This window comes from Molossus molossus, unplaced genomic scaffold (genome assembly GCF_014108415.1).
Source record: "Molossus molossus isolate mMolMol1 unplaced genomic scaffold, mMolMol1.p scaffold_m16_p_10, whole genome shotgun sequence".
Classification (NCBI taxonomy): Eukaryota; Metazoa; Chordata; class Mammalia; order Chiroptera; family Molossidae; genus Molossus; species Molossus molossus.
Genome location: NW_023425345.1, coordinates 26,899,525 through 26,927,288, shown reverse-complemented (window position 1 = coordinate 26,927,288; position 27,764 = coordinate 26,899,525). Strand labels below are relative to the sequence as shown.

General features: G+C 36.6%; 1 protein-coding gene across 3 annotated transcripts in view; it reads right to left on the bottom strand.

Moving 5' to 3' along the window:
* Positions 1-27,764, bottom strand: part of LOC118624726 (activating transcription factor 7 interacting protein) — a 125,258-nt gene that overhangs the window by 39,969 nt on the left and 57,525 nt on the right. For all 3 annotated transcript variants that reach the window (XM_036253199.1, XM_036253200.1, XM_036253201.1), the window contains 6 exons: positions 27,084-27,229; positions 25,075-25,212; positions 13,224-13,289; positions 7,674-7,753; positions 6,474-6,562; positions 2,773-3,411 (listed from right to left, as the gene is read on the bottom strand). In XM_036253199.1, coding sequence (XP_036109092.1) covers positions 2,773-3,411; positions 6,474-6,562; positions 7,674-7,753; positions 13,224-13,289; positions 25,075-25,212; positions 27,084-27,229 — 1,158 coding nt within the window. The remainder of the gene's footprint in view (positions 1-2,772; positions 3,412-6,473; positions 6,563-7,673; positions 7,754-13,223; positions 13,290-25,074; positions 25,213-27,083; positions 27,230-27,764) is intronic.

Below are 27,764 nucleotides of genomic sequence, written 5' to 3'. Positions count from 1 at the left end.
TTACAATAGCTAAGATCTGGAAGCAGCCCAAGTGTCCACCATTAGACGAATGAATAAAAAAGCTGTGGTACATATACACAATGGAGTACAATGCAGCTGTAAGAAAGAAAGATCTCTTATCCTTTGAGACTACATGGAGGAACCCGGAAAGTATCATCCTAAGTGAAACAAGCCAAACAGAGAAAGACAAGTATCATATGATCTCACTTATTTGTGGAATATAACGAACATAACAGTCTGAGGAATGGGGTAGTCCCAGAGACGTGGAAGTGGGGTACAGACTGACAATCCCCAGAAGAAGGGGTGGTGGGGGAGAGATAAACCACAGAACTTATATGCATGTATGCATGAACAATGGACATGGACAACAAAGCTGGGGGACAGGGCAGGGAGGGAGGGGGAAGGGGGAATCAGTGGGGGGAAAAGGAGAAACATCTGTAACAAAAATTAATTAATAAAAAACAAATAAATGGTGTTGGGAAAACTGGACAGCTATATGCAACAAGAACAACAAAAAAAGTGAAACTAGACCATCAACTTACACCATACACAAGAATAAACTCAAAATTGATAAAAGACTTAAATGTGACTCATGAATCTGTAAAAATTCTAGAAGAAAATGTAGGCAACAAAATTTCAGACATCATACGCAGCAGAATTTTTACTGATACATCACCTAAGGCAACAGAAACAAAGGAGAAAATGAACACATGGTACTACATCCAATTCAAGAGCTTCTGCACAGCAAAATATATCACCATCAAAATGGAAAGGCAACCCACTGTACAGGAGAGCTTAATTGCCAATGATACATCAGATAAGGGGTTAATTTCCAAAATATATAGAGTGCTCCTACAACTCAACAAAAGGAAGACAAAGAATCCAATTTAAAAAATGGGCAGCCCTGGCTTGTTTGGCTCAGCAGTTAGAGCGTTGGCCTGCGGTCCAGAGACCTGGGTTCTGTTCCCGCTAAGGGCACGTACCTTGGTTGAAGTTTGTCCTCAGCCCTGGTTGGGTTGTGCGGGTGGCAGCCACTCGATGTGTCCCTTTCACATTGATGTTTCTATCTCTCCCTCCCACTCTATCTGAACCAAAAATGGAAAAATGGTCTCGGGTGAGGAATAAAAATAAAAAAAAATAGGCAGAAGACTGGCTGGTTTGGCTCAGCATGAGAGCATCGGCCTGCGGTCCAGAGACCCGGGTTCTGTTCCCGCTAAGGGCACGTACCTTGGTTGAAGTTTGTCCCCAGCCCAGGTTGGTTGTGCGGGTGGCAGCCACTCGATGTGTCCCTTTCACATCGATGTCTCTCTCTCTCTCTCTCTCTCTCCCCGTTCCTCTCTCTCCCTCCCACTCTATCTGAATAAAAAATGGAAAAATGTCCTCGGGTGAGGATTTAAAAAAATATAAAAAATAAATAAAGGGTTGTGGCATTAGGAAGGTTGAGAACCACTGACCTACAGGGTATTATGCTAAGTGAAATAAATCAGACAAAGACAAATACCATATAATTTCACTTATATGTGGAATCTAAAGAACAAAAATAAACAGACTCACAGATACAGAGAACAAACTTATGGCGGCCAGATGGGAGGATGGTTGGGAGGCTGGGTGAAAAAGTAAGGGGATTAATAAATACAAATTGGTAGTTACAAACAGTCACAGGGATGTAAAGTACAGAATAGGGAATGTGGTCAATAATACTGTAATAACTATTTATGGTGCCAGGTGGTTATTACTAGGCTTGTCAAGGGAGTCAGTTCATAAATTACATAAATGTCTAACCACTATGCTGTACCTGAAACTAATATAAAATAATACTGAATGTCAACTATAATTGAAAAAAAAGAATGCATACAAAATGTATGCTTTCTAAAAGAAAACAGAATGTATGCTTTCTAAGAACAAAAAGAGTTTAACAGATTCTACAACATTTCAAAGTATACAGATAAATACATACTTAATCATGTCACAGGGAAAAATACACAACTGAGAAATCAAACATTTCATAATAAATTACAGAGCGCAGAATCTATTTTTATTTTTTTAATTTTTTTTTATCCCACTCGAGGACATTTTTTTCCATTTTTTGCACAGACAGAGTGGGAGGGAGAGAGAGGAAGAGAGAGAGAGAGAGAAACATCGACGTGAAAGGGACACATCGAGTGGCTGCCACCCGCACGACCGACCAGGGCCGGGGACAAACTGCAACCGAGGTACATGCCCTTAGCGGGAACCGAACCCGGGTCTCTCCGGACCGCAGGCCGATGCTCTAACCGCTGAGCCAAACCGGCCAGGGCCAGAATCTATTTTTAAACTGTTCAAATTTAAAGCATGTGAGTGATGAGCACACAAACGATTTTTCCAAATGGGTAGGGAAAATATGTGATGTTTACTTTCCTCTTATAAACATATATTACATCAATTAGATACTTTGAAATAAATTTGTTCTATTCAGATATTCCTGGCAAATGTATTATAAAAGTAATTCATAATGCTTGCTACAAAGCCTAAATACAAAATTCACCCAAATTAGAAAAATTCCTAAAAGATAAATACAAACGCTAGCTTCTCACTCAAAATAAACTCTCATTTTAACAACTTCATTTCTTATGTAACTGAAAACTTCCTAAAAATGACCTCCAGGATATTCTATTTACTCTGTTCTTCCACTACTGCTAGCCACTTCCACAAACGCAGAAACACAAAAATTCAATTATCTATAGGTCATTAACATGTTTTTGTTTCTAGTATTAAACCTACACAGTGACTTACCAATTCTTGGGGTTGTAGTGCTGCTCTGTTCTGCAGGAGACGAAGTACTAAAAGCAGAAATTGGAATTTTCATCTGTATAGGACCTCGATTATTTGATGGACTGTAAAGTCCTGATGGGCCTACTGTGGGTAAAGAAGTCCTTGTGGCTTGTACAATAGAGTGTGCTGTTGGAACAGCCTGTACAGCAAGTGTTGTTCCTAATGGTGCAGCACTGGCAGGAGAGTTCCTTTGAATACTTGAAGTGGGCACAGAAGGAACGTTGTTTGGTTTAGTGGGGTTTGGCAAGGACGGCAAGGATACTGGATTTTTGGTAAGACCACTCACTGTAGGTGGGCTCTGGACAGAAATGAATTCAACATTGCCAGATGGTTGATTAGTCACTAAAGTCCCTGGATGACTCTGTAGGAGTTGAGGCTGGGAGGATACCGCAACAGGTACATGCAAAATCACTGGTAATGACTGTAAAGAGATTGTAGGTTGGGGATTTCCACTAGGCACCTGAGTAGTGGCAACTACTGTAGCTGTGTTGGGTGTAGGAAGAATTGATGTTGCTGTCAGAGAACCCGAAGTCACTGGAGTCTGCAATTTAGGTTGACTACTGACAACTGTTGGAGGAGTGACAAGATTGGTTGAAGACACTGTAGAAAGAAATAAGTCTCAGTTTAAATGTCTATTGCCATTTATCAGCTAGGATAATAAAGTACAATACAAACTTAATGCATTGTAGTAGATACAGTAAAGTCCTTCATAATACAATTTTTTCCAGATTTAAATTCTTGTACTTCTTAGAATTAAATTTGTAGAAGCTTTTTTGCATCTATGACTGGTACATTACAAAAACATCACATGGTTTGTGTTTAATATGGAGGACTGCTATCTCATTATCAAAACAGTTTCTGAAAATTACTATAATCACTACAGAGCAACTGGAAAAGTAACTAAAAACACTGAAAACTTGGTAAAAGTGTATAGATAAATTTTTTTTTTTTTATCCTCACCCGAGGATATTTTTCCATTTGTTGTACAGATAGAGTGGGAGGGAGAGAGAGTAAGGGAGAGAGAGAGAGAAACATCGATGTGAAGGGACACATCGAGTGGCTGCCATCCGCACGACCAACCAGGGCCGGGGACAAACTGCAACCGAAGTACTGTACATGCCCTTAGCGGGAACCGAACTCGGGTCTCTCCGGACCGCAGGCCGACGCTCTAACCGCTGAGCCAAACTGGCCAGGGCTGTATAGATATTTTTGAAACCACACTAAAGACATCACTAATGCTTTAGGACACTGGCAATATATAATCTCAAACAGAAAATCTAGTAAGCATCATAAGTATTAATGAATGATAGGTCATGTATTTTATCATTTGGAATATGTGAAACCTGATCTGTGGCTCAAGTTGTACTGGGACAGGAACTAGAGAGAGAAGGCTGCCTGTACTGACACTCTATTGACATTATATGATATGGAAGATAGAGTGAAGATTGGAGATGAACTAAGAAATAAGGGAGCTAATCCCTAAAACCAGACAAAATCAAAATAATGATCTCTAAAGTTTTATGGTAATTTTGGTTCATCTATTTGTGTTTATTCTCATTTGAAAAGGTTTGAAATATATGGCCAAGTATCTTTCTCATTGATTTCTAGTCTTTCTTCCAAAATCACAGGCACACTTAAAGCAGCAATTCTCAAGGTATAGTCCAGGGGAAAGACACTTGGGAGTAACTGGAGACCCTTTCAGGAGCTTGCAATATCAAAATTACTTTCATAACAATAATAAAGCTTTATTTTACTTTTTTACCACATACATCTTTGCACTGATGGAACAAAAGCAATGGTGAGTAAAACTTCTGATGCTTCAGTACAAAAATCAAGGTAGTGGTACTAAACTATCACTACATTCTTGACTATCATATGTTCCCAGTAAAAAGCAAACAAATTTAGTTTCACTTAAGAATGTCCAGGATGCGCCCTGGCCAGTTTGGCTCAGCGGTTAGAGCGTCGGCCTGCGGTCCGGAGAGACCCGGGTTCGGTTCCCGCTAAGGGCACGTACCTCGGTTGCAGTTTGTCCCCGGCCCAGGTTGGTCGTGCGGGTGGCAGCCACTCGACGTGTCCCTTCACGTCGATGTTTCTCTCTCTCTCTCCCTTCCTCTCTCTCCCTCCCACTCTATCTGTACAAAAAATGGAAAAATATCCTCGGGTGAGGATTAAAAAAATAAATTAAAAAAAAAAAGAATGTCCAGGATGCAATCCCCAGAAGAGGGGGTGGTGGGGGAGAGATAAACCACAGAACTTTTATGCATGTATGCATGAACAATGGACATGGACAACAAAGCTGGGGACAGGGCGGGGAGGGAGAAAGAGGGGGGAATCAGTGGGGGAAAAAGGAGAAACATCTGTAACAAAAATAAATTAATTAAATTAAAAAAAAAAACAAAGAATGTCCAGGATGAAGTAGTAATATTACTTTTACTAAATCTCTACCACTGAGTACAGGTCTTCTTAACATTTTGTGTAAAGAAATAGAAAGCACACAGAAAGCATTGCTGCTGCATGACAAAGTGGGATGGCTGGCTCGAGGAAAAGTACTTGTACAACTTGAAGGCTAAGCTAACAGCCTTTTTCATGGAAGACCACTTTCACTTGAAAGGATGACTTACAGACATACTGTGGTTCACACTTGGGTATGTGGCAAATCATTTCTTGAAAATAGATCAAGAAAGACAGTCACTTAAAAGAGAACGACCAAGAGTATTTATTGACAATAATAAAATATGAGTTTTAAAAACAAAAATTAGAACTTTGGAAAAACTTCTATCTGCCACTGAGAGCATGGCAGCTTTCCAAATATTTAAAGACTCTTCTGAGAAGAATCAATAGTGAAATAAGTTAATGTAATTTTTAAAAATTATTAATGAGGTGTGACAACATTTGGACAATTTATATAAGTCAGTGAGCATTTTCCAAATGATCAATGAATGGTATTAGTAAAAGATCCACGCATATACCAGAAAGATAAACGCAGTATAATAAAAAAGTTAGGAAAATTCACTGTCATGATTTCAGAATCCACTTTGCAACTAACCTTTAATAAGTTAATAGCTGACTTTCAAAGAAAATAACCACAATTCTCTAAAAGAGCTAATCCTTTTCTAACTACATATTTGTATGAGGCTGAATTCTCTTCATACTTCAATCAAAACAAACTGCAACAGATTGAATGCAGATATAGATGACAATCCAGCTTTCATAGGTCATTTTAATTTTTTATGTGCGGTATAAAAGAAATTTATAAAAGTGTAAGGCAATTACACTCTTTTCATTATTTTTTAAGCTCAGAAAAGTTATTTTTCATTAAAACGTGTTATATGTGTTCCAAAAATAGGTGTTTATTATTTTAATGAATAAGCAAACATTTAAACTTTTTGTTTTAATTTTTACTATAGTAAATGTTAACCCACATAAACAAAAACTTTGGGGTATAGTGAGTAGAAAGTTTGAGAACCACTACAGTAGAGATTTCAATTTCTGTACTTCCATGTATATGTAATCCTAATGTTTAAATAACATTTTATACTTAGCACTCAATTTTAGATCAGCATGCTGTTTCTTAACAAATTTCATCCTCAAAACAAAGTCAAAAGAAAACCAACGCCTTCAATTACTAAAATATGTATTTCAGTGTTAAAAAATATTATTACCTGTATTCACAGGGGTTTGAAAGGATGGCGGTGTACTCTCGCTTACATTTCTTTTGGATTCCAGCAACTGTCTCACTGTACCTGTATTTCTATGAAATATATACACAAAAAAATAGTCATGGATATGCCATTCTGAGGAACATCAATTTATGTACAGATAAAGCAGTGGCCCATAGGAAAAAAGAGTGGCTAGACTTGGGTATTGCAGCACTAAATTTCAAGTGAATGCACTGAGGGAAAGGAACACAAAAGATTTCAGAATGCTGGGGGATGAGAGGGGGGGGCTATGATATTAGGAAAGATTCTTCCCCTTATATTCCAATGCCCTCAATACTTTTATCTGAAAACCAAATGTAGGTCCTAATATGTGCAGACATTAGTTTTTATCACCCCTGACCAAAGCATCTCTCAATTACTTGAGAGAAAATTATTTAGTACAAGTGATGAAAGAAATCTGCAATGACCAAAGAAAGCCTTATAATAGATTGGCAAAACCAATGTCCAAAGATGAGTAATTGTAACAAAGCAAAAAGAAGGAAATATACTTAATCCAGTATGCCACTTATCTCTACACAAATTCATAAGATTAGATTCCAAGATGTTTCTATAAAATAAAATCAGAACCTTGTTCTCTTATTCAAAAACTTGACACTTGTTATTTAAAACTCTTGCACACTATTGGTGGAAATGTAAATGGGTGCAGCCACTACGAAAAATAGTACAAAGCTTCCTCAAAATATTAAAAATAGAACTCCCATATGATCCAGCAACTACACGTCTGGATATTTATTTGAAGAAAACAAAAACTCTAATTAGAAGAAATATATGCACCCCTATTTTCATTGTAGCATTATTTAAAATAACAAGAATGGAAACAACCTAAGTGTAAAACTATGGATGAATGGATAAACAACCTTTTATACCTACATGCACAGGAATATAACTTAGCAATAAAAAAGAATAAAATCTTCCCATATGACCCAACATGGATGGATGGATGGACCTTGAGGGCATTCTGTTAAGTAAATTTAATCAGAGAAAGACAAATACCATATGATCACTCTTATATGTGAAATCTAAAAGAAAAAATGTAAACGCGTACAGAGAACTGATTGGTGGTTACCAAAGATGGGGGTTGGTGGGTGGCAGAAATGAGTGAGGAAATAAAAACTTGACAAATAGACTGCTTATTATTCTCACCTGTAGGGCACGTTGTTATTACTGTTGACATCAACTACAGACTTTCCAGGTGATACAGGTACAGGTGGGTTTGGTGGATTCTGAGAGACAAAAATACCAAAGTAAAATAAAGCCCAATATACAACAAATTTTTAAAAATACAGTAAGACCTTAGATGCTTTATCAATATAGTAACTTCTATAATATATTGAAAAATATTGAGTTAAGAATATGAATCTTGCAATTGCCTCTTGCTGTCTTAAGCACAGTATAAATCAATTGAAACAATTGTTTATCATATGAAAAATTAATATAATAACTCTAATACCTCAGCTCTTTGATATGAACAAATAAAATAAAAAATATCAAAATGATTTATATGCTGTAAGGGTTCAACAAAACAATAAAAATATAAATAATAAACCAGACACACTCATTCAATAATTATCTAGTGAATGTCTACATATACTATACTAAGCATAGCAGGCACTGGTCTACCATCAGAAACTCAATGATATATTTATTCTTCCTTAGAAGCAATGGGTTATCAATTAAGTAGCATCTTAGGTCACAATTAAAAATTCTCAAATCAAAATTATTTTTACAGCCCTGGCCGGTTTGGCTCAGCGGTTGGAGCGTCGGCCTGCGGTACAGAGAGACCCGTGTTCGGTTCCCGCTAAGGGCACGTACCTCGGTTGCAGTTTGTCCCCGGCCCTGGTTGGTCGTGTGGGTGGCAGCCACTCGATGTGTCCCTTCACATCGATGTTTCTCTCTCTCTCTCTTCCTCTCTCTCCCTCCCACTCTATCTGAACAAAAAATGGAAAAAATGTCCTCGGGTGAGGATTAAAAAACAACAAAAAAAAAATTATTTTTACAACTTTTGTTTAAAAAATGACCAATTGTCACTGTGTGAGAATTTCATAAAAATGTCTCAGTTCTAAACTTACCAACTAAATTTAGCCTTTCCCTCAAAACAGGGAACATAGAAATGAAACTGTAATATCTACATGCTAATTACCATTATTTGGGTCTCCATCATTTATGACACTATCACCATGTATATATATTAAATTGACAAAAACAAAATAATTCCACTCAAGACTTAATTAAGTGTAATAATAATACATGTTAAAACCAAAGGTGTAAGTGCTGAGGATCACATCAAGAAGATACCACTAGCCCTGGCCTGTTTGGCTCAGCAGTTACGGTTAGATCGTTGGCCCGCGGACCAAAGAGGCCCAGGTTCAATTCCTGCTAAGGGTACATACCTCGGTTGCAGTTTGTCCCCGGCCCTGGTTGGGGTTGTGTGGGTGGCAACCACTCAATGTGTCTCTCTCACATCAATGTTTCCCTCTCTCTCTCCCTCAAGACAAATGCAAAAAATGTGCTCGGGTAAGGATTAAAAAAATAATAATAAAAATTTTTTAAAAAATCACTCTTCCCTTCTGAACAGCAAATATATCCTGCTGCATTTTATAAGGAAATAAGATAATTTTAACCAACCATGATAGCACTATACTAGTTATGTATATAAATAGACAAATGATAGAATCAAAATAAACTGCTCTAAAGGTGTCTGAAATCTGGCTATGGACACAAACACATTTCAAATCAATAGAATAGCATATTAAAATAACAGTGTAGTGTCAATGGGAAAAATGTTTTTCAACTTTTGGGGGAAAAACACTTTTTCCCCCAAATGCACTTTTGAGTAATTACTACACTCAAAATAGTTAAGATGAAGATAAGAAACATTTCAGGAAGACAAACCAAAAGAAAAAAAAGGAGTAAAGCATAATAAACCAGTAAATACAACTGGCCTAGAACATAGTATGGAGTCATTAAACAAAGGACCTTATACATTACTGTTTGGCAACATCAGCAAAATGACAGACTAGAAAGCCCCACACACCTTCCATTTCTCACCGAGACAATAACTTAACAATATACAGTCCAAATTTTCTTTGTGAGAACTCCAGAAACAATTCAGAGGTTATTACATTCCAAGCAAGAGCAAGGCTAAGAAGTATAAATGCACTATATTGGTTAGAAGGGTCTACTGCACTTGCCCCACCATAACCCATCCCCCTCCCAACAAAAGATGGCACAATCACGAGAAAATTCCCCACTTGTAGCTTTTACCTCAGGAAAGAAAGACAAAAGTGTAACATGCAGGTAATATTCTGGCTTTTTGGGGAACTACCCAAGGTACTGGTTTCTGTCTCACCTGACCTGGAGAAAGTGGCACACACTGAATGTCTAGAGTCCAGATAAGAACACAGCCAGGATTTTCAGCTTGGTACAACAACAGAATAACTATATACACAGACAGACAGCAGGGGGACTTCCAAAATCATGGCTTACAAAACCAACACTGCAATATGGAAGACAGATACCAGAGGGAGCTCCATATTATAAACAGACAAACCTCTTCAGATGGGAGATTTACATGCACAAGTTCAGAGACAAAGAATCTCTATAAAAGATTTGAGAGATCCCAGATTATCCACCTGTGTTGATTAGTAAAGGTGTTCCTCTGTATGAAGACATTATGAAAAGCCGAGAGGTAGCTGTTTTTACAAATGCCCATATTTCAGCAAAAGAGAACTAGACACACAAAGAAACAGAAAAATATAGCCCAATGAAAGAAAAAAATCTCTAGGAACTGACCCTAAAGAAACAAAGATCTATGAATTACCTAACAAAGAATTTTTAAAAACTGACACCCTGGCTCAGCAGTTAGAGTGTCAGCCTGTGGACCAAAGGGTTGCGGGTTCAATTCCCAGTCAAGGGCATGTATCTGGGTTGCAGGTTGAATCCCCGGCCCCGGTTGCAGTTGTATATGAGGCAATGAATTGATGTCTCTCTCTCACATCAGGGTTTCTCTCTCTCTCTCTCTCTTTCTCCACCCCTGCCCCTCCCACCCCCACTCTATCTGGAAATTAATGGAAAAATATCCTCAGGTGAAGATTAACAAAACGAAACAAAAAACTGACATTAAGATGCCTCAATGAGATAAACGAAAATACAGACAGAAAATTAAATAAAATTAGGGAGATGATGCATGAAAAAAATGAGAACACTAACAAAGAGAAACTTTAAAATGGAACAGAAATTCTGAAGCTAAAGGAAAACTGAAATGAAAAAAAAATTCACTAGAGGAGATCAACACCAGATTGCACCAAGCAAAATAAAGAATCAGTGAACTTGAAGAAAAGTCATTTAAAATTATTAAGTTACAGAGAAAAAAATTAAAAAATATTTTAAAGTGGAGAGAGCCTAGAATTTATAAGATACTTTGAATGAACCAATACATGAATATGGGAGTCCAAGAATAGAAAGAAGATAGCAGAGTTCCTGGCCTGTGTGACTCTGTGGCTGAGCATTGACCCATGCACAAAGATGTCGCCAGTTCCATTCCCCATCAGGGCACATGCCCAGGTTGTGAACAAATCCCCAATGGGGAGCACGTAGGAGGTGGCCAATTGATGTTTTCTCTCATCCCAATGTTTCTATTTCTCTCCCTCTCCCTTTCTCTCTCTCTCTAAAATCAATAAAGAAAAACATATTTTTAAGTTAAGTAAAAAACAATATAGAGATAAAGAACAAAGTATCAGCTGCCAGGAGACAAGGGAGTGAGTGGGGATGGGGGTACAAGATAAGGTTGAAACTATTAAGAAGGCAGAGAGAGTGCCTTTATGGTGATGGAACAGTTTGATATCTTGTGGGATAACATAAATCTATACATAAAATTAAATTAGGCAGAACAACACACACACATACACACACACACACACACACACACACACACACACACACACCTGCACCCCCATGAGAATTGAATCCAAAACCTGGGGATGGGCCCTCATCAGGTATTGAACTGGCTACTTTTTGGAACTGGCTACTTCATGTAAAAACTGATAAGGTCTATAAACTAATTAAGAGAATTAAACCAATTCCTTGGTTTTGATATTGCAGTTATATAACACTTCACCACTGGGGAAAGGTGGGTGAAGGATTGGTTCACATGTATAACTATGTATTGTGGCAATTTCCTGTGAGTCTACAGTTATTTCACAATAAATTTTTAAATCTAGTGAAGATATGAAAGTGAATCTAGACAGAAAAATCCACCCTGGCGGGTTTGGCACAGTGGTCAGTGTAGGCCCGAGGACTGAAGGGTCTCAGGTTCTATTCCCAGTCAAGGGCACGTACCTGGGTTGCAGATTCAATCCCTGGCCCTAGTTGGGGGTGCATGCAAGAGGCAACCAAACAATGTGTTCTCTCATATCAATGTTTTTTCTCTTTCCCTTTCTCTCTCTCACTCCCCTTCCCTCCCTCCTACTCTATCTAAAAATCATTGGAAAAATACCTTGAGTGAGAATTAACAACAAAAAATAAGAAAAATCCTATAGGAATAGTGGTTATTACTGAAATAATCATTATTGGCAATTATCGTGTGCCAGACAATGGAACTATCAAGATACAAAAAATGTAAATTGCCCAGAGGGAAAAAAAGTCAAGAGGAAGAGAAAGGAATTCAACTGAAAACTATAAAGCAACATACAAATGCTATATTAAAAATATGTACTACATGCTATGGCCAGTGTGGATCAGATGATTGAGTGGCATCCCCTTGTACCAAAAAGTAGCCAGTTCAATACCTGATGAGGGCACATCCCCAGGTTTTGGACTCAATTCTCATGGGGGTGCATGTGGAAGGCAACTAACTAATTGATGTTTCTCTCTACCTCTCCCTTCATCTCTCTCTAAAAATCAATGAAAACATATTAAAAATCTTTTTTACTACAGAGTAACTAAGGAAACAACAAAAAGCAGGGCTAGACTACAGACTAGAGTTTATGTTATGCTACGATGTTTGAACTTTACATAGCATAAGAAAGGAAGGAGAGAACAGGGCCACTGAAGGCAGTGGAAAACTAAAATACTTTGGGGAAAATGGTAAGGGATGAGACTAGGACGCTGGCAAGAATGTAAAAAGAAAGAAACATGGTAAGAAAAATTCCAAAAAACAGTATTAAAGATGCATAGAAAACACAGCTTCAAAAATGATAAGATAAAATTAATTAATATAAGTGTTGAATTATGAAAACAGTAAATAAGGATTAGAAAAGGGATAAAGCCCTGGCCAGTTTGGCTCAGCGGTTAGAGCGTCGGCCTGCGGTCCCGAGAGACCCGGGTTCGGTTCCCGCTAAGGGCACGTACCTTGGTTGCAGTTTGTCCCCGGCCCTGGTCGGTCGTGCGGGTGGCAGCCACTCGATGTGTCCCTTTCACATCGATGTTTCTCTCTCTCTCTCTTCCTCTCTCTCCCTCCCACTCTACCTGAACAATAAATGTCCTTGGATGAGGATTAAAAAAAAAAAAAAGAAAGAAAGAAAAGGGATAAAAATAAATTCTAGAGTTACAGTGCCAGAAACAATATACAGGAAGTACAGAGTATAAAAGCAAATTTCAGACCTGTAATAAAGAAAGATTTTCCTCCTAACTTAGCATTTCCTAAGATTATCACTTAGGCCTAAATATTAATTGTGCAAGAACAAAAATTCTTACTTCTTGTCTTTTCTTAAGATCTTCTTGAGCTGCTCCAACGCGTTTTGTCAACCTGGCTATCTTGGCCTATAAAAAGCAAAAACAATACAGAAATCAAGTGGTGGTATGGCATTAAAATAAAACCCATGCATACATAACAAGAAATTCACAGGTAACAGGATCCTCTAAAGATGGCTAACAGCAAAAAAAAAAAAAAATTATCTTTTAAGGCAAACAGATAGTAAAATATATATCTGAAAAATACAAAAAATTGTAATGAAAACTAAAATGACCTTGAACTTGATATCGACAGGTAAACACTCTTAATTTTCTAACGTTCGCTTTTTTCCTCCTAGAACTGAGGATGTTTGCTCACAAACCAGTACATTTCTGAATATGTACACTGTTTTTCTGTTATTTTTAACATAGCTGCAATCACACTTAACTTTCTCACAGAGAATTATGTAGTAGTTATAATAAGCATATCTGTAAGTCATAAAGATACCTTGGCAGTACTACCTATGAGTATATGTATAATATATTGAATCAATATATACCATATATATATATGTATATATATAAAATGATATCATATATATATACCACTTTCCTGGTAGACATATCAATGTTTCTCAATGTACTGCTATAGTCAAATAACACTGCAATTAATCATTGTGAGGTTTTTTTTTTCTTTCAGATTATTTCCTTAGGTAAAATTCACAGATATAGAATGCCTAAAACAGAGTACACTTTTAAGGCTCTTGTCTAACTGTTTCTCAGAAAGGTTTTGCTAGTTAATACTTTCAATAGCACTTACATAGGTATTCATATAATATTACTCCTTGAAACATTTAATTTCATTATTCTGTTACTCTTTAATAATTTGACAAAAATGTTACCTTGTTAGTGTTAACATCTGTCAATGAAATTATTTTATTAATCATTTGTACTACTTACATAAACTGCCTGATCACATATTTTGCCAAAATACATATTCACAGAAAATTTGAAAAATGAAGACAGAGCAGAAAGAAAAAAAAAATTAAAGTTATCACATTACCACATGCATATTTTCTTTGTATTTCCTTTAAGTCTTTTACTAAGGCACAGATGTGATATTCAGTTATTTTTTATTTTTTATCTTCACCTGAGCATATGTTTATTGATTTAGAGAGAGAGAGAGAGAGAGAGAGAGAGAGAGAGAAACATCCATCAGTTGCCTCCTGTACACACCATGACTGCTATGGAACCAGAAATCAAACCTGCAGCCTTTGTGGTCTATGGGACGATGCTCCAACCAACTGATCCACCAAGCTGGGCAGTCAATTCTTTTTACCATTACTGCTACTGCCATTTTATATTAAGTATAATTTCAAAACTTATAAACTAAACTTCTATTCATGAGACCTATGGAAGAGCTCCTCGAGAGAATATATCTAATATGAACATATCATTTTTAAAAATGGTATTATTTATTTATTTATTTTTAAAGTTTCTTTCAGAAAGTCATCAGTTTAAAGTAGATCCCAAACTTTCCAACTTATTTAAGTCCACTGATAAAGCCCAAGCAATTACCTGATTCCCAAGATGAAGATTTTCCACAGGATTTAGTTATTTATAAATATTATTGACACCCAAGGATATATAGCATAATTTTTTATTCTTAATACGGATTTACCTTTCTGTGACTAAAATATTTCAAGTTAGTTTTTCTAGGAAGGTGTTCTTTTGTAGCCCAACTTATAAAAGAATCCTTCATTTTTATTTTAGTCAGACTCAGACTATCTGGTGGGCAGTCTATAAATTGCATAGTATGTATATTAATATTACACTAATTTTACTTAAAAATGAAAACAAATTAAAAAATCCTTTTGTGCCCTGGCTGGTTTGGCTCAGTGGTTAAAGCGTCTGCACATGGACCAATGACTTATGGGTTCAATTACAGTCAAGGTGGCATGTACCTTGGTTGCGGTTCTGGTAACAGTTCGTCCCCCACCCTGGCTGGGGTCATGTGGGAAGCAAATAGTCAATGTGTCCCTGTGATGTTGATGTTTCTCTCTCCCTCCCTCTCTTCTTTCCTACTCTCCCACTCTATCTGAAGATAAGCAGAAAAATATCCTCGGGTGAGAATTTTTTAAAAAAATCCTTTTATGTTTGTTATATATGGGGGAAGGTCTAGAAGGATAAATACCAAAGTAAAAGTAGTTACTCCACAGACCAGGATCAGCAGCAGACAATGAGGGAGAATGTAAAGAGAAGGACTTCATTTTCACATCATATACATCAGTAGTATTCAAACATTTAAAAAAAAATAACTGTACCTGCCCTGGCCGGTTTGGCTCAGCAGTTATAGCATTGGCCCGTGGTCCAGAGAGACCTGGGTTCAGTTCGCACTAAGGGCATATACCTCAGTAGCAGTTTGTCCCCGGCCCCAGCTGGGGTCATGTGGGTGGCAACCAGTTCATGTGTCTCTCTCACATTGATGTTTCTCTCTTTTTCTTCCTCCCTCTCTCCCTCTCGCTCTATCTGAATATGAATGCAAAAAGTGTCCTTGGGTGAGGATTTAAAAAAAAAAAGAGCTGTAGCTCTTAAAAAACTAAACTATTAGCAGAGAAATAAAACCAAAGTCTAAACATTGACTGTCTTCTGTCATTTAATATTCTAAAAGAGAAAATCAAAGAACAGCCTTTTTGTTGTTTTAATCAAATGTACAATTTTTTTCTAAATATTAATTCAAAATATCTATCATCATATGTCTAAGACTGGATCTCTATTTTGGCAAGTGCTTTGTGAGGTTTCTTAAAAAACTTTTTTTTTAGTTCGGGTAAGTCATATTCTAATATGTATTTGATTACTACTTCTATTTCATTTGCTCTTGGTTTCTCCCTTAGGGCACATCTATAATTTCTTGATAATGGCATAATAATGGTAGCTATTTAATTATAAGTCGAATAACTGTTGGGATTCATACACATTGGGCCTTGTTTAGCAAAGTAGACAAACCCTCACACTTATATGTAATTGGGGTAGGTGCTCTGGAAAACCAATGAGTACTTCTTCAATAAGTTAAACAAAGAATTACCACATGAGCCCTAGCCAGTTTGGCTCAGCAGCATGAGCGTCAGCCCATGGACCAAAGAGTATCGAGTTTGATTCCAGTCAAGGGCACATACCTCAATTTCAGTTTGGTCCCTGGCCCTGATCAGGGTCACGAGGGAGGCAACCAATTGATGTGTGTGTGTGTGTCTCTTTCTTGTCGATGTTTCTCTCTTTCTTTCTCCCCCCCCCCCCAACTCTATCTGAAGATAAATGGTAAAATTTCCTCAGGACTAAAAAAAAAATTACCATATGATCTATTAATTCCACACCTAGGTATATGCACAAGACTTGAAAATATGTATTCAAACTAATAGTTGTACATGAATGTTCATAACAGCACTAGCCACAATATCTAAAAGAACAACCCAAATGACCTCGATGGAAGAATTCATGAACAAGATGTGTGTATCCATTACATTATATATTATATTGTACGTATCTATATAGCATATATTTTAGTTTTTAGTGATTTCTCTGGGAATTACACTTAATATCTTGAATTATCTACTTATTTCAAACAGTATATAACAAATATTTCCTTTTTTTATTGATCTTTTTAGAGAGAGAGAGGAAGGGAGAGAAAGATAAGAAACATCCATGTGAGAAAGAAACATTGATCAGCTGTCTCCTGCACGCCCCCTACTGGGGATCGAGCCTGAAACCCAGGCATGTGCCCTGACTGGGAATCGAACCGGGACCTCTCAGTCCATGGAACGACTCTCAATCACTGAGCCATACTGGCCGGGCAATATTTTCAATAGTATAGAAATATAGGTAAATATTACTCAGCCATAAAAAGGAATATGATACTGATATGAGCTACAATATGCATGAACCTTGAAAACACTATGCTAAGAGAATGAGACCCAACACAAAAGTTTACATATTGTATGATTCTTTTCATATGAAATATGCAGGATAGGTAAATCAACAGAGACAAAAAAAAAAAAAAAAAGACTAGTGATTGCCAATGGCTTGGGGAAGGAAGAAATAGGGAATGACTTTTGAAATGAGCACGAGGTTTTCTTTTGGGTTGATGATAATGTTTTGGAACTAGATAGAAATGATGGTCACACAACAACGTGAATGTACTAAATGCCACTGAATTGTAAACTTTAAAAGTTATTTTGCTATCTGAATTTTACTCCAATAAAAACTAAATATCAGAACAACAGAGAAAGAGCCACAAACTAAATTAGGCTTAGTAAAATTTAAATAAGCACCATGGTAAGGGCAAACCATTATAGGTGAGTGAATGAGAGAATCAATATAAAGTCGGAAGCCTGAAATAAAAATACTCTGAACACTGGTAACTCTGTAGGACAGTGAAGCAACTGGTAGGTATTAGGAAAAGTGGATTAAAAACTAGGAGATCCCAATTAAAAATTAGAAAATGAGTACTGACTTAAAATGGTACACAACTGAGACACACACAGGAGAATCAAACAAGCAGTATTTTAGAAAGATAGGTATAATGCTTGGAAAGGCCAACAAGGACTTAAAAGTAGTACTTGCTTTTTTTATGACAGAGTAGTTACATAAAAAGCTATTACTATAATTAAGAAAAAGAGTAACAACAGTCTTGTGAAAAGTAACAGTGAGCAAAAGATTGACTTTTATAAGAAATAAATAAGTTGTAGTATGGCAATGTTTATGTGAAATGACTGAGAGGAATCCGTTTCCAAAATTCAAAACCTGTCAATAATAACAGCAATGGGAAGATAGTCCTTAAAAATTTTTCCAAGAATTCAAGAATTGTAAGAATAATAATGGGAATAGGGATTTGTTTGTGGAGGAAAAGATTGGTTTGGTATTAGATTCAGATACTGAGGCTACAAAGAAACCTCCAGGTGTGAACGTTTATTAAATGTTAAAAGAGATCTGGATTTTTACCTTAAGTGAGAATATAGAAGTAAAAACTTTCAGATTCTAAAAACACAGAATCTATTCAGACATTTTCAAGTTCAAATTCAAAATTCTCAACAGTAGCAATAAATTAAGTTTAATAATTAGATAATACTATCATTATAGAAAGACCTCTTAAAGGTATGAAACAAGAGTTATTTTAAATAGTTCATTACATAATTACTACAAAGACCTTACCATTAATAAAGTTTCACTTCGAACAAAATTAACAACATAAAACCAAGAAAATAACTTTTAGATTGGAAAATATAATACAAGTTATATGCATATATGCATAACCAATAGACATAGACAACAGTTTGGGGAAAGTAGGAGGTGGATGGGAGTGGGAAGAAGGGCGTCAATGGAGAAAAATGGGGGACATCTCTAATACTTAAAATAACAACAAAAAATTTTTAAATGTCATCAAAATATTAACATTTGATGAAGCTAAATGAGTTTATAGATGTTGACTGTACTACTGTTTAAACTTTCAACATTTCAAACACTGCAATTAAATATATTTTCAAAAAGAAAAATATAACGCATAAATTCTATATAATTTACAACATAATATAATGCAACATTTGGTTGCAATTTGCAACATAATTGGGAAATAGTGACTTTATTTTCATTGACCACTTTTCCCTTATTTGTAAAATAAAGCTCATTAAGTGGTTGGCAACTCAGCACCTGCAGACTATGCTCATATATCAGGTAGCCTAAAAGAAATCACACATTTATGTACGACTGAATGAACCAATAAAAAGTTCCAGTTTCTGCCCAGGCCAGTTTGGCTCAGGGTTGACAGCATCGGCCCGCAGATCAACGAGTCACGGGTTTGATTCCCAGTCAAGGGCACATACCTCGGTTGCAGGTTCAATCCTCGGACCCCAGTCAAGGGCATGCAAGAGGCACCAGTATATATTGTCCCTCTCACATCAATCTCTCTATTTCTCTCTCTCCTTCCCTGCTCCCATTCTATCTAAAAATCATCAGAAAAATATCCTTGGGTGAGGATTTTCTTTAAAAGTTCCAGTTTCTTAGTTTTGGAATAAAATGAACCACTACAGCATGTTATCATGTGACCATTACAGCCAATTAAGAGTTCTAGCACTGTATGTTAATATATAACTACAATGAAAGTAGTAATAATTAATATAGATTTAAAAACAACTGTCTATAAAACATGACAGGGTGGAGGGCTAGGAGCCCACAGACAGCAGCAGTCTTAGCTGTGACCAGCACCCTTGGGGAATGAAGATGAAGCCCGATCCACAGAACAGAGAGCCGGGACAGAGCACTAAAATAGCCACAGCCACTCACTTGGGGTCTATGGCAGAAGGAGGGCAGACTGGGCTGGAACTCTGTGGGGACACCCGGGATTTGGAGGGCGCTCAGAGTTTTTGCTGAGTTGCGGCCACAAAGGACGGTGGCCAGAGTGCTCCTTCCCAGAGCTGTGGGGAAAAGCAGCAGCTCCCCCCACTCGGAGATTCAGCCTTTCCCAGGTGAGACAAAGAAATGCAAATTGAGGTTCATTAACAACCAGCATCTATCCCACTCTCTGGAAATCCTCTTATACAGAACACCAGGGGCTACATTCCAAGGCACTGAATAACTAAGACAACTAGCCACCAGGAAAAAGATAGAGGATACCTGAATGTTTCCTGGGCTTGCAAATCTACCCAGGAAAGTAAGACTTGACAGCAAAGCGGTGTTTAACGTGGGCCCACACAGGTTCATCCAAATCCAGTAGAGGGAGCCACAAACAGCAGAACACCAACACACACAGGAAAAATTTGGCAGGCTCCAAAACCCACTGAGATAGCCAAAATGATGAAACAAAGAAACAAATCCCAAAGGAAAGAACAAGAGAACTCTATCAAAGATGAGATCAATGAAATGCAGCTAAGTAAATTATCAGAGGTAGAGTTCAGAGCCATGATCTTGAGGAACTTCAACAGCATGAGTAAAGATATAGAAACATTGAAAACCAACCAAGTGGAAATGAGGAATGACATACCAGAAATTAAAAACATTGGAAGGACAAACCATCAGAGTAGAGGAAGCTGAGGATCAGTGAATTAGAACACAGGGTAGAAAAAAAATCAACCTATCAGAAAACCAAAAGAAAAAAACAATTAAAAAATAGGAAGACAGCTTAAGAGAACTGTGGGACAACTGGAAACGTAATAACATTCACATCATAGGAGTCCCCGAAGAGGAAGAAAATGGAAAAGGGTTGGAGAATATATATGAAGAAATAGTGACAGAAAACTTTCCTAACTTGGTGAAAGGAAGAAGGCATTCAAGTTCAAGAAGCATAGAGCGCCACAAGTAAGAAAAACCCACACAGGCCCACACAAAGACACATAGTAATTAAAATACCAAAAGCTTAAAGAAAAAGAAAGAATCCTAAAGGCAGCAAGAGATAAGCAATAGGTTACCTACAAAGGAAACCCCATAAGGCTCCCAGGTGACTTCTCAACAAAAACACTATAGGGCAGAAGGGAGTGGCATGAAGTAATGAACGTCATGAAAACCTAGGATCTGAATCCAAGATTACTCTATCCAGCAAGGCTATCATTCAAAATAGAAGGTCAAATAAAGAGCTTTCCAGACAAAAAAAAAAAAAAAAAGGCTAAGGGAATATATTAACAACAAACCAGCACTGCAAGATATGCTAAAAGGACTGCTGTAATTAGAAGAAAAAATAGGAAGAAATAGAACCACACTAAACAAAAATGGCAATAAGTAAGTACATATCAATTATCACATTAAATGTGACGGGTTTCAATGCTCTGATAAAAAGACACAAAGTAGCTGGCTGGATAAGAAAGCATGACTCACATATATGTTGTTTACAAGAAACCCACCTCACAACAAAAGACTCACATAGGTTGAAAGTGAAGGGGTGGAAAAAAATCCTGCAAGCAAACGAAAAGGAAGAAAAGGCTGTGGTAGCAATACTCATATCTGATAAAGTAGATTTCAGAATGAAGACCATAACTAGAGACAAAGAAGGCCACTACATAATATTGAAATGATCTATCCAACAGGAAGATATAACCTTGGTAAACATATATGCACCCAATATAGGAGCACAACATATATTAAAAAACTTTTGGAGGACTTCAAAGAAGAAATCAGCAGCAATATAATCATAGCAGAAGACTTCAATACCCCACTGACATCACGGGATACATCTTCTAGACAAAAAATTAACAAGGAAACACAGACTCTAAATGAAGCTCTAGATCAAATGGGTTTAATAGATACCTGCAGAGAATTACACCCCAAAACTGCAGAATTCACATTCTTCTCAAGTGCACATGGGACATTCTCAAAGACAGACCACATGTTAGAGCACAAACTAAATCTCTACAAGTTCAAGAAGATTGAAATCATATCAAGCATTTCCTCAGATCACAATGGCATGAAACTAGAAATCAATTGCAACAAGAACATGCAAAGGCATTTGAACACATGGAGACTAAATAGCATGTTATTTAACAATGAATGGGTTACCATGGAGATCAAGGAAAAAATTAAAAAATTCCTGGAAACCAATGAAAATGAATACACAACACAAAATCTATGGGATGCAGCAAAAGCAGTCCTGAGAGGAAAGTTCATAGCACTACAGGCCCACCTCAAGAAGCAAGAAGAATCTCTAATAGACTATCTAACTTCACAACTTAAAGAATTAGAAAGCAAACAGAAAGAAAACCCCAGAGCAAGTAGAAGGAAGGACAAAGTCAAGATCAGGGCAGAAATAAATGCCATGGAGACCAAAAACCCAATTCAAAGGATCAATGGATGAAAGAGCTGGTTCTTTGAAAAGATAAACAAGATTGATTGACCGTTAGCTAGACAAACCTAGAAACAAAGAGAGAGAACCCAAATACACAAAATCAGAAATGAAAAAGGAGAAATAATAACTGACACCACAGAAATACAAGGGACTGTTAACAAATATTATGAACAATTATACGGTAACAAATTCAACAATCTAAGCGAAATAGACAAATTTCTAGAAACACACAGTCTCCTAAAACTGAACCGGGAAGAGATAGAAAACTTGAACAGACCAATAACAGCAAATGAAATTGAAGATGTAATCAAGACTCTCTCAGCAAACAAAAGCTCAGGCCCATACGGCTTCACGGAGGTATTTTACCCAACATTCAAAGAAGAACTAATACCCATTCTCCTCAAACTATTTCCAAAAATTCAAGAAGAAAGACTTCCAAACTTGTTTTATGAGGCCAGCATAATTCTAATTCCAAAACCAGAAAAAGACACTACAAAGAAAGAAAACTACAGACCAATACCGCTGATGAACATAGATGCTAAATCCTGAACAAAATACTAGCAAATCGAATCCAGCAATACATCAAAAAAATTATTCACCATGACCAACTGGGATTCATCTCAGGGATGCAAGGCTGGTACAATATTCGCAAATCAATCAATGCAATACACCGCATAAACAAAATGAAAGATCATATCAATAGACACTGAAAAAGCATTAGACAAAATCCAGCACCCATTTCTGATAAAAAGGCTCAGCAATCTGGGAATAGAGGGATCATATCTCAACATAATAAAGGCCATATATGAAAGACCTACAGCCAACATCATACTCAATGGGTAAAAATTAAAAGCATTTCCCTTAAGAACAGGAACAAGACAAGGACGCCCACTTTCGCCACTCTTATTTAACATAGTACTGGAAGTCTTAGCCACAGCAATCAGACATGAAGAAACAATAAAAGGAATCCGAATGTGAAAGAAGGAAGTGAACTGTTATTATTCGCAGATGACGTGATACTGTATGTAGAAAACCCCAAAGACTCCATCAAAAACTTACTGGACTTAATAAATTAATTTGGCAAAGTAGCAGGATACAAAATTAATGTCAAGAAATCGACGGCATTCTTATATACCAATGATGAACTCACAGAAAGAGAAACTAAAAAAACAATCCCATTTACCATCGCAGCAAAAAAATTAAGATACCTAGGAATAAACCAAAGAAATAAAGGACCTATTCACAGAAAACTACAGATCATTGAAAAAAGAAATAGAGGAAGATATAAAAAAAAAGTGGAAGCACATACCTTGTTCATAGATTGGAAGAATTAACATCATTAAAATGTTCACACTACCCAAAGCAATCTATAGATTCAATGCAATTCCCATCAAAATACCAACAACATATTTCACAGAACTAGAATAAATACTTCAAAAGTTCACATGGAACCAAAAAAGACCTCGAATAGCCACAGCAATCTTCAAAAACAAGAACAAAGTTGGAGGGATCACATTACCAAATTTCAGGTTATACTACAAAGCGACTAAAATCAAAGCAGCCTGGTATTGGCACAAGAAGAGGCATATAGACTGGTGGAACAGATCAGAGGACCCAGAAATGGACCCAACGCAATATGCTCAAGTAATATTTGAAAAAGGAGGCAAGAGCATACAGTGGAGTAAAGAGAGCCTCTTTAATAAATGGTGTTGGGAAAATTGGACAAATACATGCAAAAACATAAAACTAAACCATCACCTTACACCCTACACAAGAATAAACTCAAATTGGATAAAAGACTTAAATGTGACCTGTGAATCCATAAAAATCCTAGAAGAAAATGTAGGCAACAAAATTTCAGACATCAGATGCAACAGAGTTTTCACTGATACATCACCTAAGGCAACAGAAACAAAGGAGAAAATGAACACATGGGACTACATCAAACGCAAAAGCTTCTGCACAGCAAAAGATACAATCATCAAAATGGAAAGGCAACCCACTGTGTGGGAGAACATAATTGCCAATAATTTATCAGATAAGGGGTTAATTTCCAATATATGTAGAGTGCTCATACAACTCAACAAAAGGAAGACAAAGAACCCAATTAAAAAATGGGCAGAGGAACTAAACAGACACCTCTCCAAACAGGACATACAAATGGCTAAGAGACATATGAAGAAATGCTCAACATCACTAATCATCAGAGAGATGCAAATTAAAACAACAATGAGGTATCATCTCACACCTGTTAGAATGGCCATCAACAAATCATCAAACAACAAGTGTTGGCGAGGGTGTGGAGAAAAGGGGAGTCTAGTATACTGCTGGTGGGAATGCAGGCTGGTGCAGCCACTATGGAAAACAGTATGGTGTTACCTCAAAAAATTAAAAATCGAACTGCCATTTGACCCAGTGATCCCGCTTCTGGGAATATACCCTAAGAAGCCTGAAACACCAATCAGAAAGAATATATGTACCCCCATGTTCGTAGCAGCACTATTTACAATAGCTAAGATCTGGAAACGGCCGAAATGTCCATCAGTAGGTGAATGATAAAAAAGCTGTGGTACATATACACAATGGAGTACTATGCAGCTGTAAGAAAGAAAGATCTCTTATTCTTTGATACAACATGGAGAGACCTGGAAAGTATTATCCTAAGCAAAACAAACCAAACAGAGAAAGACAAGTATCATATGATCTCACTTATTTGTGGTATATAATGAACATAACATTCTGAGGAATGGGATAGTCTAAGTGTCATGGAAGTGGGGTACAGCCTAACAATCCCCAGAAAAGGGGGTGGTAGGGGAGAGATAAACCACAGAACTTATATGCATGAATGCATGAACAATGGACATGGACAACAAAGCTGGGAACAGAGCGGGGAGGGGCGAAGGAGGTAATCAGTGGAGGGGGAGGAGAAACATCTGAAAAAATAATTAATTAAAAAAAAAATCAGAAGTTAAATGCATTTTATTGTCTACTTCAAAAATGTACCATGAAAAATAAGCAATAAAATGGGTATACAATTCACATCAGTATACAAACCTGTAATTCGGTAAGAACTGTTTTATGCCTCTTGTTACATTCAATCTTTTCCACTCGTGTTTTCAATTCTGCCAAAGTCTTATCAAATACAGCACATTGTAGCGCACACAATTTTTCTTCCAGCAACCACTGTACAACCTAAACAAATATATATTCCTTTGTTATAGCAAAGAAGGCATTTCAGCAAACAGTAAATATTCTTAATACTATGTACAACTAGCTTAATGAGAAAAACAGGCTGGCATCCATAACAAAATGCTATCTGCTGAAAGCCTCCACTTCTACATATATAATATCTGCCACAAAAGAATAATATATACAAAAGTAGGAAATTTCCAGAGGGTTAAATTTAAAATAATTTTAAATTGAAGTTTAAATCTTTTCTTCCCATACACTCAATCGTGATTTACGGAAACAAGAACCAGATTTTTACATTTCTAAGCTGTTCCAGATATTTTTGTGAAACACAAGAATATCACTACACAATAAAACATTTCAAAATGCCTAATCACAATTTCCATATTTATTTCATTATGGACCCATAACAAAGAGGACACATGGTACACATCCATGAACCATACATGAATGATACTGTTCAAGAGTAAACTCTCAGTACACAATGTTTTCAAAATTCTTTCACATAGCTATCTTCATATTTCCACCAACTCTATAAGAAATTGTAAATAGCCCTGGCTGATTTTGCTCAGCAGTTAGTGTGTCCACCTGCGGACCAAAGAGTCTCAGGTTCGTTTCCGGACAAGGGCATGTGCCTCAGTTGCGGTTTGTCCCAGGCCGTGGTCGAGGTCCTGCGGGAGGCAACCAATCAATGTCTCTCTCTCACATCAATGTTTCTTTCTCTCTCCCTCTCCCTCCCACTCTATCTGAAGATAAACGAAAAAATTTCCTCGTGTGAGGAGTAAAAAAAAAAAGAAAAAAGAAACAGTAAATAAACATTATTTATCTACATATGACAAATAAAAAAACTGGAACAAAAAAAAAGACCACTTTTTTATACTGCCTCACATTCCTTTTCGTAGTATGAATATTTATACTTATTTTAGCAGAAGAATATTGGTCTAAAACTTAGATTTATAATTTTATCATTAAATTGATAAGACCTTGAAAAATAAATTTCACGAGTTTCATATTCCTCTCTTAAAAAGGAATTTGTCATAAAAATTTGTAAAAACATTTAAAAAATATATTAAATACTTCATATTTTCAGTTCTATGTATTGTTTAGCAGACTGGGGGCGGGGAGTCAAAGTTTACACTTTATACTCCCTTTCCCGAGTCCTTTAAAAGCCTTGTCTCTACCATTTTTAATACTAAACCTAAAGTAATAACAAAGATTTCAGAATGTAGGGACTTACAACCATGAAATCATCTTATTATAAAGATTAAAATATTAACATATAAGACTCTAACTAATGTTTCTATTAGAATAATGTTTTATACGGGAGAAAAAATAAAATCTGAAAACTAATGTTCACCTTAGTTACTAAATCAAATAAAAGACATCATCTATTTCTCTTCCAATTTGATAATTACTACAATATCTAAAATAAATTATATAGGTTTTAAAAAAAGAAAATTTTAAAATTAAATTATGGCCCTGGCCGGTTTGGCTCAGCGGTTAGAGCGTCGGCTTGCGGTCCGGAGAGACCCGGGTTCGGTTCCCGCTAAGGGCACGTACTTCGGTTGCAGTTTGTCCCCGGCCCTGGTTGGTCGTGCGGGTGGCAGCCACTCGATGTGTCCCTTCACGTCGATGTTTCTCTCTCTCTCTCCCTCCCACTCTATCTGTACAAGAAATGGAAAAATATCCTCGGGTGAGGATAAAAAAAAAAAAATTAAATTATGAAGGATAATAAGCTTAATCACTTTCTTCAAATTCTCTTTTTCTATGAACAACCTGAGTATGTCAGTAAAATAAAGAAAATTTTCAAAAATCTAGAAAAATAAAGATAGTGTGCTTGTTACTTAGGATTTTTAATATGTAATCTGTAACACCTTTTGTAGCTTCTGATTAATATCTCCTTTGGCTGTAATCTTTACTTGAAATTCTGCCTCATATTCTTCTTCCACATATCGACGACGTTTAGACTGTACATTGTCCATGTCCTCGGATTTAGAACGTTTTCTTCTGGAAAATTCAACTATAAACAAAAAGCATAATGATCTGTCAGATGTTTTTTATTATAGACCTTAATGTCTATGCTCTATCCAGTCCTCTTCTGACTTCTCTTATAATCGTGACTTACAGAGTTAGACATGGAGAGAGCAGTATGACAGGGAGACTTACAGAATCCAGGTTTCCTGACTCCTAGTCCAATGACTTTCCTATAACCTAATGACACTCAGTCCCATCACTTCCCCTTCCCATGAAGCTTAAGCAGGCTGAGACACATACTTTCATTCACTTATATCACCCCAGACAAAAGTCTTATAGTCCCATGACTTAAACATAAATCTAAAACAATTTCCCTCAAGATATTCAGATAGTACTTAACTAAATATTAAGCTTAAATCTTTCTTATGGAACAATAAAAAGTATAAACAAAATAAACACTGAAATTTATAAAATAATTAATACTCTGAAAGATTCTTGGGTTAGCCATCAACAAAATAATTTAACAGTTGCTTACTTATATTGCAAAATTTTATAATCGTCTTATGGACATAAAAGTATAT